Below are 14,469 nucleotides of genomic sequence, written 5' to 3'. Positions count from 1 at the left end.
ACACACACACACACACACACACACACACACACACACACACACACACACACACACACACACACACACAGGCAGATGTAGTTTACACAACATTTGAAACGCTTGCTGAGACACAAAACACTATGGCTGCTGTTCAAGCTGACATTAGGAAGAAAAGACTACACATGCTGCTAGAAATAACTAAAACACCTTCAAACAATAGAGGACAGCCAGCAGTAAGGATGTTACTCAAGCACACATGAATTATGATTGCACAACATCCTGAAGCCTTGAAGTATATCATTAGAAACCTGCTTTGCTATCATTACACTGCATGCTTAGAGAACATTGAAGATTGGATTTGTGTACTGTCTACTTGCAATCCTCAGATTTGATTCCCAGAAAAATGCATGAACTGATAAAATTGGTTGATGAATGTTCTAAGGCGTGCAATTATTTTCCGGGAACACACACTGCTAAAGTAGTTCCAGGTCGGTTTTAACCGCATTGCCATTCCAGATCACTTCGCCATTTGAATTCTGACCAGGCAAATAAATGTCACAAACAATAGGATAAAAATGACAAACTATTTCCATGTTTTCCCCACTAAATGATCTTTTATTAACATGCTTTCTGTTCAGACACACACTCGCAAATAAATAGTTTGCCAATGAAAAGCTACATGACATTTCTCCGTATCAAGGTGTTAACATCGCGGTTTTTGAAGCAGTTAAACTTCAAAAAAAGCCCGACGTCAATCATTCATGTAGGTCACTTCAGATAAAAGCGACGGCCAACTGCGTACTTGTAAATAGTTTAGTAAAAAGGTTCTATGCGGAATATTTACTTTAAACAGTATGTGAATTTGCTGTATGCATGTCATGCTTGGATGTGCTATTAGAGTTGCCTAAATATGCAGAATGCAAAATAGCAAAAGTGAATCCCACAATGCAATGAGTGCATGTTGCTGCTGTGTTGCTAGGGTGTTTGCCAGGGCGTTGATGTGTGGTTGCTAGGTTGTTCTGTTTGGTTGTCTAGTCTTTTAGGAGTTCAAGTTGAAAAACTCTTCCCTTTAAAGTCTCTTTGGAATTCTTGTCTCTGTCAGGATAAGTCTACTTTTTTAGTTTTATCATCCACCAGGTGAAAATTATCTTCTAAGTTTAATCACTTTGCAAAGTAAATGGGGGACAGGTTACACTTTTAAGTCTAATACTTACAAAAGTGATGTCCGACCTAGGAACATTTATATCTTCACCCTTTATTAAAAATGTGTTAAAGATTTTGTAAGCATATTGCATAGTTGAGCTTGAATTCATTTGTTTTTGAAGACAGTTTTTGGCCAGGCTGTCATAGAAAGAAATTATAAACCAATGCAAAAACAAGAGAAAACCAACAAAATATTAATAACTGATTATGTTGTAGTCAGTGTATCCTTTTGTGATGGTTTAATCGAACTTGTAGGGTCATTAAAAACAAATATGGGGGCGGCAGTGGCTCAGTGGTTCATGTAGGTTGTCTTGTCATGTAGGTTGTCTTGTGGTTCGATCCCCGGTGTCCAAGTGTCGAGGTGTCCATGAGCAAGACACCTAACATCCGACGAGCTGGATGGCGCCTTGCATGGCTGACACCGCCGTCGGTGTGTGAATGAGTGCGTGAATGGGTGAATGTGAGGCAATATGTAAAGCGCTTTGGTGGCCATTGGGTCTGTTAAAGCGCTATATAAATGCAGTCCGTTTACCATTTACCAAATATCACCTATAGACATCACTTTTGGCCACTACTGTAGAAATATGATTTATTTTATCGGCGTAATTAAATATATTCTGGGATTCTGGAATTGAGGTTCACAGCGGCCTAATGACCTACACTTGATAAACTACTGCGCTCCACCCTGCAGACTTTGTGGAAACCAATGATTTAACCAATCACCGCAGGGATGATTTCTCTGCCTCTCTTCATGGTTGTATGTGATTGCGTCATTCTAAAAATAAGTTATTGGCTGTTCGACGATCTATTTGAACCACCAAAAAGGTGAAAGTTCACAGGGTCGCCCATGTGCAACCAGTCAGAAACATGGCTGGCTGAGCTTTGAAGTCTAATTCTCTTTTTTTCATGGTTGTTTAAGATCCCGTCTGTTTTTAAACCCACAGTGAATCAGTTTTCAAGGATCAGTAACAGCCTGCATTGAACTTGTAACACAAAGAACAGAAAGCGCGAGAGGGAACAGCCGTAACTTTGTGCCTCTGCTGTTGATGCCTTTTGCTTGTCATCTGTTTAAGCCTGGGCTGAATAAATTTGTTCAAACTAAAACAGAAAGTCTGGATTAGTAATGAAAGTGCAGTTCCTCTGAGATCTCCCCACGGACATTCTCAAACCATGTAAAAGCTTGTCTGTGTTTGCTGACAGGAGGACAGATGATCCTACTCACTTGATCTCAAAAACAGACTTGCTGTAGTTCCTCAAGGATGTGCTCTGCTGCCCTCAGGCTATACATTATGATGTATTTAAAGGTGAAGTGTGCAATTTTTCCAACGTTAATAAAAAGCTTCTGTACTAGCTTAATAGGCAGACAGCAAGTGAGCCATTTGTAGGTTGATTCTCCTGAAAGTGTAAAACTGAGTCTCTGTGGTGCTATTAAAACATTGTTCTGTTTGCATGAGTGTCCCAACAAGCCCAACACAGCAACATTGACTGCACCAATGAGTGTTGGTGCAGGACTATCTGTGGGTCTGTTTGTTATGCAATTCTGTTTGGTGACTCTAGTGGTGCAGATTGAGTCTAGACAAGTTGACTTCCACCCAGAGTTAATTCCTTTTAAGTTGGGTGAAAATGGGAAAGTCTTGGTTAGGAACAAGCATTTAGCTGTTTCTACACATTAAAGGGCATTCGGCAACTTTGCTGATTTTCACTTTTGTTGTTGCATGTTTTCTCAACGAGCTCCTACAGCTATGAGGCGTATATTTTACAACAATGTCGTAAAAAAACTCACTTGCGGCCCCTCCTCCCCCTTTTTACCGCTGCTCATTTGCATTTGTTATTATCGGAGCCGGACAACTTTATTGTGTGGAGTTATGTCTACCGAGGTGGGTAATACATCATACTCATTGAGGGCGGCGTGTGTGTTTATGTCGAATTGCCGTAAAGCAGTTTGTGTTTCTCGCTCATTCTCACTTCTCACGAGACTTCCTATTCCAACTTACCGGGACGTTAGTCCTCATGTTGCAAGGTTGGTTTTCCACCTAGGAACATTGGGAGAAGTGGGGAAAGTCACAATTTTCACCGGAACAGGTTACTAACCATCCAAATGATTTCTAAACGATTTTATTAAGTTGAAATAGTTGACGAATGCCCCTTTAAAATGGGATACAAGGAAGGTTTCTAACATCAGGTGTGATACCTTTAAATTGAGTCTAAACCAGTAAGCTAGAGGGCCGGTGTCCTGCAGACTTACTTCCAACCCTAACCTTGTTCCTTCTGCTAGGTTAAGGTTGTAACTAAAGTCTGCAGTACACTGGCCTTCCAGGACTGGAACTGAAGAGCCTGTGTCTAAACTAAACAGAAATGACAAGGAATTAGTTCCTCAAAAAGCATCCTTTCTCCTCTCCCTGGCTACTCAGATGTGCACAGACTAGTAACATATGACAGAAAAAGACAGAATTATCTACACTGAAAGAGAAAGGGAGAAAAGAGATGTGTGGTTTGAGACACCACCTTCCTCTCGCTCTCTCTCTTCATCTGGACCACAGATGCTAGGACTATTCAAGGGCTTATGGGCAATTTGTGATATCATGGATGTCAAAGAACATTCACACCATTTTGTGTGGTTTGTATTATATAGGGCCTCAAATTCAGAAATTGTTTTATGGTGACTGAACAACCAAATTAAATCATTTAACAGATTTAAATTAAATGTGTGGCCTAGAGGTTAGTGCATGGAGTTGTCGCTAATCCTTTAGATTAGAGGTTTGAACAAACTTGGGACACTCTATCATCATGTTAAAACCACCCTGAATGCCCTGGCAAAACCCACCACACAACCTAGTCTTTATTGCGGTGTCTACCTTGCCAACCCCTGCTTACCTTATTGCTTACAATTGTCTCTCTCTTTCTCTCAAGGTGTAGATCTTATTCATCAGCTGGGCCTTTCCGGTCACAGAGACATACACACTTCCGGGACAGCTTACCTCACCTCACTTGCTTCATCTCTCTCAATCCTGCCCCCTGGTGTTGGGGTTATCCTCGGACGAGATGCCCTCATTGAGGCCCCATCGTTGGGCTTGCTCCCCGCAGGCGTGGAGGAGGAGTTTTCCATCATAGTGAGTTTAAGCTCCTGGCGAGCGAACAATGCCTTTCTTTTTAGTATGCGTGATGGCAAGGACAGACTGCAGTTCGGCTTGCAGCTCCTGCCCGGCAAAGTAGTGGTTTACACAGGCGAGAAAGCGTCTGTCTACTTCAAGTACGATGTGCAAGATGGACAGTGGCACTCCTTCTCTGTGGGGGTTCGGCCGCGCTCCGTATCACTCTATGCACGCTGCGGGGACGTGCAGTACAGCGAGGAAACACTTACACGTTCGCAGACGTCGGGCTCTGAAGGCCGCCTCTCCGTGGGAAGGATGGACTCCAGGGCGGTACAGTTTGAAGGAGCATTGTGCCAGCTGGATATCTACCCCTCTGCCCAAGCTGCGGCACACTACTGCGACTATGTTAAAAAACAGTGCAGACTGTCCGACACCTTCCGATCTCTGTCAGGGAACATAGAGTCTCACTCCCCATCAGTTTCACCTTCCCCAAAGTCACACCGCAGCTCTTCCGAATCACACACTCAGAGATTTATCCCAACTCTTGCTGATCCCTCCACTACGGTCACCAACTCTATTCCCACTGCACTTTTTGACCAGCTTTCAACCACAAGCTCTCCGATATTTCGCTCCAGCACACCTACACTAATAAAAACATCCCCAAGACCCATCAATAAGGTGCAATCCCTGGCCTTTACTCCGGAGACTACCACCAGCAACCCAGACAAGAACCTTGATGGTGAAAATACCACAGAGAATAAGCCACTTCTTAAGAAGCCAAGAGCAACTCGGGCCACCCCGGACTTGATCTCCATCATCAAGCAGAGCCGTTTGAAAGAGGCCTTCAGGAATGACGGTAGATCCCACCAATCTAACAAGGAGCTTCTGCAGACCAAGCTTAAAGTGAACAGCACCGTCCTGTACCGTGAAGAGAGCAGCTATAACCTAGTGGACCAATCCGAGGAACAGGTCCAGGAGGGGATGCACGACGCAGAATACTCGGAGGGTTATGGATATGATGACTATGGTATCGAAGAAGACGAATATTTCTTTGACTATGATGGATTTGTTGGTCCTAAAGGAGAACCGGGTCCTCCAGTAAGTACTCTCTGATTATCTTTCTCATGTTTTTGAATGACTTCCATAATCTTTAGAGTGCAAAATCAAGTCACTGCAAGCCAGAGCAAAACTCTGCTTAAGAATTTATCCAAATTACAATGCATAAGAGTTCAAGCTAATTTATGGGGTTTTCTTGGGTAGTATAAAAAGGTCTTTGAGAGAGCATGCACTTAGCTGTCTTTCTGCAGGTTATATTTGATCAGGAGTCTACTGGGCAAGAGAACAAGTAAATTATTTGTCAGTGACAGGTAGTGATTTAGAAGCGAGATGATAGTTTATTTTTGTCCTCCCGGACTTACAGGTGGTTATAATAGCATGTTTCAAGTTGCCGCCGGTTGCCCATGCTGTAATTTGACTGATGTGCTAATTTACACCTCTATTTGTAATGGGGTTTGCATCACCTAGCAACAAGGAAAGGTTCATGTAATTCTGCTTTCAAAGTCATGTCAGAATAATCATGTTTACGAGATGAGTGCGCACAAATGCCACCACTGTGTTGTAATCAGTAGTGGGGAAACTCCGAGTTTTCCTTTCCGAGCCAGAGGCGTATCATTGATAGACATGAAGATAAGCTGTAATGGTGAATGTTGATGGTACAATTCAGTTTGTGTACTGTTGATGAACAGTGATAAAACTTGCTTGAAAATGCTACCTATTTCGCCACTTTCTGAGACTGAAATTTGGTGAACCTACATCTCCCATCCTTTTGGTCAGCATGCAATTGATGATCGCACCACCTGACAAGGCTGTTTTGGCTCTAGTGTAACGCTTCCTATCTTTGTTAGATAGGGAAAAGGAAAAGTAATTGACATTTTCCACAGTGTAAATTTTATTCTGACCAAAATCACTTCCCAAGAGGATTTTAAGGCAACATAATAATAAGAGATTAGCAAATCTGTCAAAAATAATTAGCATGAGCTTAGCTTTTGATTTGTCCGCTATGTTATACTAGTACAAAATGATTTGATTTCATGTGTAAATTAAGTTTAATGTATGCATTCCATTATTTGTGTGCTGCCACAGAGAATGCTTAGAAATGTAGCTTCACTTCATTGGCTAAACGCACTATGTGTTAGCACTACTTTAGCTCCTGCATAGCTCTGCTACAAGAAAAAGAGTTATCTTTTTCCTTATCCAATCGTTTATCACTGTTAGCTCACAAAGCAGTCTTTTATAGCATGAGGAACAAGACTTTACTTCGAGCAAATTCTAAATTTAGCGAAGTACATGAAATAAACTCTGAACAGCAGAGCTGCAGGGTGGAGTGCAGTAGTTTATCAAGTGTAGGTCAGTAGGCCGCTGTGCACCGCAATTGCAGAATCCCAGAATATATTTAATTACGCCGATAAACGAACGCTTATATGAGCCAGAAGCAGATTATCTTTTTGGAAAAGATTTTGAAGACGCCCCGAAGCTTCTCTAAAGTAATGTATTATTCATGTTCAAACAGTTCCTTGCACAATTAAGGTGTTTGCATACGTGGTTTGTGTGTGGATATGTGGATCTTAGACATGACTTTGTGGATATTTTTGTTGGATGTCACCCTAAGTGCTCTCGCTTGGCTGAGGGATAACGGTGCATTCCTCTCTTGGAAGAACTGGGGGAGGTAAACTCACCAGCTGGGACTATCCAAAGTCAGCGTTTCATTGCACTTTCCTCTCCTGTTGTAAGTCTATGCCTTGAAGGAACAAATCAGTGAATGAGATCGATAGCTTCAGTTTTGTTTCTGTAGCACAGCAATCAATTTATTCAAATCTTATTACATTTTTTAAAATGTCCTCAATCATCTTTGCTTTCCAGCTTAAACCAGGACATTAGCTGGTCTATCTTGATGGTTTTAGAGGGGTTTTAAGCACAATGTTAGCTAGTGGTTGGCGATCTGATGATTTCATGTTGTGATCGACCTTGAAGACGTCCACGCTCTACTTTTCAAGTGAATCGTAGCCATCTTAATCTTTAATGTCCTCGTAATAATGTTAAAATAAGGCAATCATTGCTAATGTGTTGTGCTGACTGGCCTGCAAAAAATGCTTTCTTACTCAGTATTTTTGTCTTGTTTCCAGTCCAAATATCTAAAAATTCTTAAATCAAGATGCATTTACTAGATGAGTAAAATGACATAAGATATTATGTCCTGTTTTCCGGGGGAATTAATCAAAATTCAGAGTTGATGCTTAAAAAAAGCTAAATTATCTGCCAATGGGGTGAGAAAAATAATCTTAATTCAAACAGAAACAACATTATTCTTCTCACCCCATTGGCAGATCATAGTGGTTGTTTTAAGCAAAAACTCACTTAATTTTAATTTATTTCCCAAAAAAGCAAGACTTAATATCTTATGTCATTTTACTCATCTAGTAAATGCATCTTGATTTAAGAAATGTTTGATATTTGGACTGGAAACGAGACACGAGAAAATCATTGTTTTGCAGTGTAATTATATCATGTGTCTTTCATGAGTGGCGACGCATTTGAAAAATAACTCAACAGCAGTAGGGCTGTGCGATCAATCAAATGTTAGTTTCGGTTTCGATTTTTGGCTTCCAACAATTATGAAAACGTGATAATCAAGATAAAATGATAATTGTGTCTCATGCCATTTCTCTTTTTTAAAGCGGTGTGCTTTCACCCCTCATTAAAAGCCTCAATTTAATGTCCAAATCAGTCAAATCATGTAACGTGACTGTCGTAAAATGCAGTCTACTGCTTTATTTGAAAAAATAATTAGTATTAGTGCATTAAACTGCGAAAGACACTGATCCCCACGTGCTGTTTGTGTGCGAGACGGAGCGAAACATGGATGAGCAAAGTATACTTGGGGCTTCAGATGAGCCTAAACGGTCAAATATACACACCAATATGTCTTGACAAGTATTTGCGTAAAGACAGTCAGTAATGCCTAAAGTAAACAAACAGTTGGAAAAGAAATGAGATGCGTTTATTAGATCCATGCACTCGGTCTTAAAGCCTAATGCAAATACCTGCCAATAGTCCGTCATTAGTGTTCAACAAAAGACAAAGACGAAATCCCTGACTGAATAACTTAAGGAGTAGTTTGAATAAGAATCAATGTAGATTTAATTCATACAATGAATGAAGAGTGTTTTAAAGCTTAACTCAGTTTAATTACTATTTTGACAACTGGTTGTTTATTGAAATACTGTGTTTTAAATTGTGTGAGTAGATTGTTCCAGTGTGGATATTCTCGATAGTACAGCTCAAAATTGATAAGATTGTGATTTAGATCATGGATTGTGATTGTTTGTTATAAGATCGTGATATGAAATTTTGGGAAGATCGCCCACGCCTATAACTTTATGTCAGGTTGCTGTTTCAACGCTGACGATGCACTCAAATAATTTGCATTTGGTCAAAGCATGGGTATGATTACATAAATCTTTGTTATTCAGAAATAACTTTTTATTCTTTTTATTATATATTGTGTTGTAAAGTTGTGTTTCATTTTTCTTCCATTTCAGCACATGTGCACAACTTGCTTTGGTGTATAGAAGTAATTCTGCGTAACCTGTTCAGATTGCTTAACAAACTGATACACACACTAAGAACGTTCTACGTTTTATCAATGCTCATATTGTCGTCAGCTTTTTCCACATTCAATCGTTTAACCAACTTTTAAAATAGAGAAAGTTGGATTGTGACAGTGAGGTTAGATTGTGAGAGCTATTGGACATGCTAAAATTCAACAGTGTTTTAATGACTAAACATGTAGGTTCAGCTTCGGCCTTCAGATTTCTCTGAGTTTCCACAGATCTGGCCCTGAACGCTTCTCTTCTCTGATTGGCTGTGCTCGACTAACCTCCGCTCCAGATGTTCCACACACACTCTTCTGTCAATAAGCAGCCAAAACATAAGAGACACATTAGCAGGACGATCTTGTGTATGTGGGTCTGAATAATGGTCGTCATAACACAGAGCGTCTCAGAGTTTCTTCTCTTTATTTCTTTATGTATTTATATATACACATATACATACATATATACTATATATGTATGTGTGTGTATATAATTATATTACATATAATAAAATAACTAATAATAACATATTATATGTAAAATTATATATTTATAATATGTATATTGTATAGTATATATAATGTAATATTTTTATATTTATATTTAAATATTTATATTTAAATATATACATAATTTTAAACCTACATGCATATACATATATACATATTTTATATGGAAATATTTATATTAAAATATAATAATTATAATTATAATTGTAATATATATGTATATACACATAATAATATACGTTAATTCATAATGATATTAGATTATCTATTAGATACATATAATATTATAATGATATAATGTAATAAAAAAAAATATACTTGTATATATATATACTGTAGATATATAATTGTGTGTGTGTGTGTGTGTGTGTGTGTGTGTGTCTGTGTGTGTCTGTGTGTGTGTGTGTGTGTGTGTGTGTGTGTGTGTGTGTGTGTGTGTGTGTGTGTGTGTGTGTGTGTGTGTGTGTGTGTGCGTGTGTGCGTGTGTGTGTGCGTGTGTGTGTGTGTGTGTGTGTGTGTGTGTGTGTGTGTTTTAGTAATGCAGCTATATTTTAATCATAATATGTATTGTTTTATCGGTTCATTTAAATGAAAAAAAATTATATCCTTCATGCATTTGTTTATTTAGTGAATAATAGTGTGGAAAACATGTCTTGATTATTTTTAACTAGAATAAATAGTTATTGCAGTCAAATAGATTCCAAATGTTTGTTTATTTATTTATTTATTTGTCTTTCATTAAATGCACTCTATGCACTTGCTCATTTTGTTTATTTATTTATTATATTTTTATCATTATTATTTTTAAAGCTATATCGCCAAACCCTATTACTAGTGCACTATGTTCTGTTTAAGCTGCATTGATATAATAATAAAGTTGTGTGCAGTCTCGTATCAGGAGTGGACGTTGTGAGTAAATGTGCATGAATGTCTGATGTTGGTGTTTTGCAGTAATCGTGTGCTGGATGTTTGTAACCGTCTCCTTACGTTGGCTATAAATCAGTCATGGCCGTCTCTGCTCTGCTTTAGATAGTTAGCAGATGCACAGTTGTTGCAAACACTACAGTTTATACTTTTATTGTCTCCAACTGTTGGCAAACATCACGGTTGTAGTGCTTGCACCTGTGGACACACTGTCACTGAGAGAATAGACTGTTGTTGGTTTCAGACTCTCTTACTGTTCATAATCTCAACAAACTGATATTTGACCGGGTAAAGCTCGCTCTTCTAGCATTATTTACCATCATCCCGCAGTCAGTGTGAGTTTTAATGGACTTTTACAAGACTTTAGCAGAATGTTCTGAGCGCTTCAGGGTTGTTTGGTTAGCGTGTCGTTCCTCTCAGGATAATGAGCATCAGTCAGTGTTTCAATGGAAGGTTTTATAGATGTAGTTCAGCGCTGTGTGACGAGACACTTTGACAGTCTCTTGGTTTCTGTTTTTGATTGACATGGAACCATCATCGGTCCAAAACCCTGCTGCACATTTCTGTTTATTAAACATCAAAAATGTTCTGATTGCCTATGATTTTGTCAGATTTTGTACTGAGTTTAGAAACAACTTTCTATCTATCTATCTATCTATCTATCTATCTATCTATCTATCTATCTATCTATCTATCTATCTATCTATCTATCTATCTATCTATCTATCTATCTATCTATCTATCTATCTATCTATCTATCTATCTATCTATCTGTCTGTCTATCTATCTATCTATCTATCTATCTATCTATCTATCTATCTATCTATATATTTGTCTATCTGTCTATCTGTCTATCTATCTATCTATCTATCTATCTATCTATCTATCTATCTATCTATCTATCTATCTATCTATCTATCTATCTATCTGTCTGTCTGTCTGTCTATCTATCTATCTATCTATCTATCTATCTATCTATCTATCTATCTATCTATCTATCTATCTATCTATCTATCTATCTATCTATCTGTCTGTCTATCTATCTATCTATCTATCTATCTATCTATCTATCTATCTATCTATCTATCTATCTATCTATCTATCTATCTATATATATATTTGTCTATCTATCTATCTATCTATCTATCTATCTATCTATCTATCTATCTATCTATCTATCTATCTATCTATCTATCTATCTATCTATCTATCTGTCTGTCTGTCTGTCTATCTATCTATCTATCTATCTATCTATCTATCTATCTATCTATATATATATATATTTGTCTATCTATCTATCTATCTATCTATCTATCTATCTATCTATCTATCTATCTATCTATCTATCTATCTATCTATCTATCTGTCTATCTGTCTGTCTGTCTATCTGTCTATCTATCTATCTATCTATCTATCTATCTATCTATCTATCTATCTATCTATCTATCTATCTATATATTTGTCCATCTGTCTATCTGTCTATCTATCTATCTATCTATCTATCTATCTATCTATCTATCTATCTATCTATCTATCTATCTATCTGTCTATCTATCTATCTATCTATCTATCTATCTATCTATCTATCTATCTATCTATCTATCTATCTATATATATATCTGTTTATCTGTCTATCTATCTATCTATTTATCTATCTATCTATCTATCTATCTATCTATCTATCTATCGATCTATCTATCTATCTATCTATCTATCTATCTATCTATCTATCTATCTATCTATCTATCTATCTATCTATCTATCTATCTATCTATCTATCTGTCTGTCTGTCTGTCTGTCTGTCTATCTATCTATCTATCTATATATCATCTATCTATCTATCTATTTGTCTATCATCTATCTATCTATCTATCTATCTATCTATCTATCTATCTGTCTATCTATCTATCTATTTATCTATCTATCTATCTATCTATCTATCTATCTATCTATCTATCTATCTATCTATCTATCTATCTATCGATCTATCGATCTATCTATCTATCTATCTATCTATCTATCATCTATCTATCTATCTATCTATCTATCTATCTATCTATCTATCTATCTATCTATCTATCTATCTATCTATCTGAAATTAATAGTTTTATTCATGAAGGGATGCATTAAATTGATCAAAAGTGACAGTAAAGGCATTTATAATGTTACTGGTACAAAAGATTTCTCTTTAATAAATGCTTATAAATTTGATTTAAATTCAATAAAGACATTTGATAAATACAAATAAATGCTGCTCTCTTGAACTTTCTATTCATCAAAGAATCCTGAAAGATAAAATGTATTACAGGTTCCACAAAAATATGAACTGTTTTCAACATTGATAATAATAATAAATGTTTCCTGAGCATCAAATCATCATATTATAGTGATTTCTGAAGGATCATGTGACACTGAAGACTGGAGTAATGATGCTGAAAATTCAGCTTTGATCACAGGAAAAAATTACACTTTACTATATATAAACATAGAAAACAGCTGATTTACACTGAAAAAATATTTCACAATTTTGTACTGTATTTTTGATCAAATAAATGCAGCCTTGGTGAGACTTCTTTCACAAACATTACAAATTTTAATTATTCCAAACTTTTATACTGTATACAGTACCTGTCAAAAGTTTGCAAACAGTAAAAATTTTTACATAATGTTTTTGAAAGAAGTCGCTTCTGCTCACCAATTATTATATAATTATTAATTGTATTTATTTATTTGGAACTTGATGTATTTAAAGCAAACAAAAGGACTCGTCTTTATTGTTTTGGACATGTCCTGCTCTGTATTTAATATTTCTCCATGTTTACAAACTGTATATACAGTCATCTCAGATCTCTGACCACGAAGCCACTCATCTCTCAGTAATCGCTCCATAAATCGCATCGTTGGCGTTCAGTAATCTGAGTTTGAGCTGTGATACGTGGAGCTGAATCTTTCTCTCAGACGGCAGACGTGGTTTTCTGTGTTGAGAACGTGGTTCCAATTACTCTGTCTTTTTTGTGATGTTAAGAAACAGTTGTTCATGAATTGATCTCTCTTTCTGCTCATCTTTGTGTCTCTGCAGGGTCCCGCCGGCCCCCCGGGTCTCCCCGGACCCCCTGGAAAGAGAGGACCTCGGGTACGGTATAGCGGATCAATGTTTGGTTACGGATTCATGCTACAGTAGATCTGTCAGTCTCGCTCACTTTGTTTCCTTTATGAAAACAATTAGATAACATGATGTAACCCCCCTTCACCCGGGTCCCACTCGACCCGCTCCTAGCGGGCCTCGAACCCGGGTCTCCGGCATGAGAGTCAGGCGCTCGAACAAGGAGGCTAAAGACTGCAGCCTCTAGCATCTGTCGCTAGAGAGCCTTTTGAGATCAGAGGAGTGAGGTTTACTCGCACAGCAACTACTAGCTGGCCTCCGTTACAATGAGACTTTCCAAAGTTGTTGCTGATATAATATTTCTATAATATTCTATATCAGTGTTTCTGAACTCCCTGAAACACAGTCTTGAGTTTCTTTCGGGAACGAACACGTCTCAATATTCCTCATTATAATAATTCATACGCAGAATAAAGGGGCGGGGCCTGGTTGAGTTAGTTAGTAGTGTGTAAAACTGGTGGTTATGGTAAGGGGCGGGACATTTCCCAAACACACTCGACCAATCACAACACACTGCTCCAGCCGACAAATCACAACACAGTGAACACCAGAACAAGTTTTCCTGCTTGAATGTTGATTATTTTCCTCATATTCTTCATTGGTGCAGCTCCTCTCTTCAGGAGTGTGTTTCCCGTATAACTCGCTGCTTCACTAGCGTAGTACGATACATCGTTGAAGAAATAAACTCGCTAGTCACGACTGTTTCCCGAAACCGGATTGTCGCAAATCGGTCGTTCAACCACATGTTAATGATGTCACGCAGATGTTGAAGTAATAGCTACTGTTAATGAATCTGTTTGAGATCGAATTAACGCTAGATGTTTTGCTATAAATTACAGACATCTGAGGACTATTTCTCATTTTTCTCAGTTACTTTGCTTTATTTCCAGATTCAATCATAGACTCGTTCTTACGCATTAGAGCTCGTTCACACATGCGCGCTCTTC

General features: G+C 37.7%; 1 protein-coding gene across 2 annotated transcripts in view; it reads left to right on the top strand.

Annotated features, from left to right (window-relative positions):
- The window catches only part of col24a1 (collagen type XXIV alpha 1), a 153,356-nt gene that overhangs the window by 17,898 nt on the left and 120,989 nt on the right, over positions 1-14,469 (top strand). Inside the window, exons 3-4 of one of the 2 annotated variants that reach the window (XM_077218634.1) lie at positions 4,093-5,372; positions 13,439-13,492. In XM_077218634.1, coding sequence (XP_077074749.1) covers positions 4,093-5,372; positions 13,439-13,492 — 1,334 coding nt within the window. The remainder of the gene's footprint in view (positions 1-4,092; positions 5,373-13,438; positions 13,493-14,469) is intronic. The other variant, XM_077218635.1, reaches the window with a different exon arrangement.

Source organism: Siphateles boraxobius, unplaced genomic scaffold (genome assembly GCF_051911475.1).
Source record: "Siphateles boraxobius isolate OS27281-9 unplaced genomic scaffold, OSU_SipBor_1 77, whole genome shotgun sequence".
Lineage (NCBI taxonomy): Eukaryota > Metazoa > Chordata > Actinopteri > Cypriniformes > Leuciscidae > Siphateles > Siphateles boraxobius.
The sequence above is the reverse complement of the archived record's forward strand: the minus strand, read 5'-3'. Positions and strand labels throughout refer to the sequence as shown.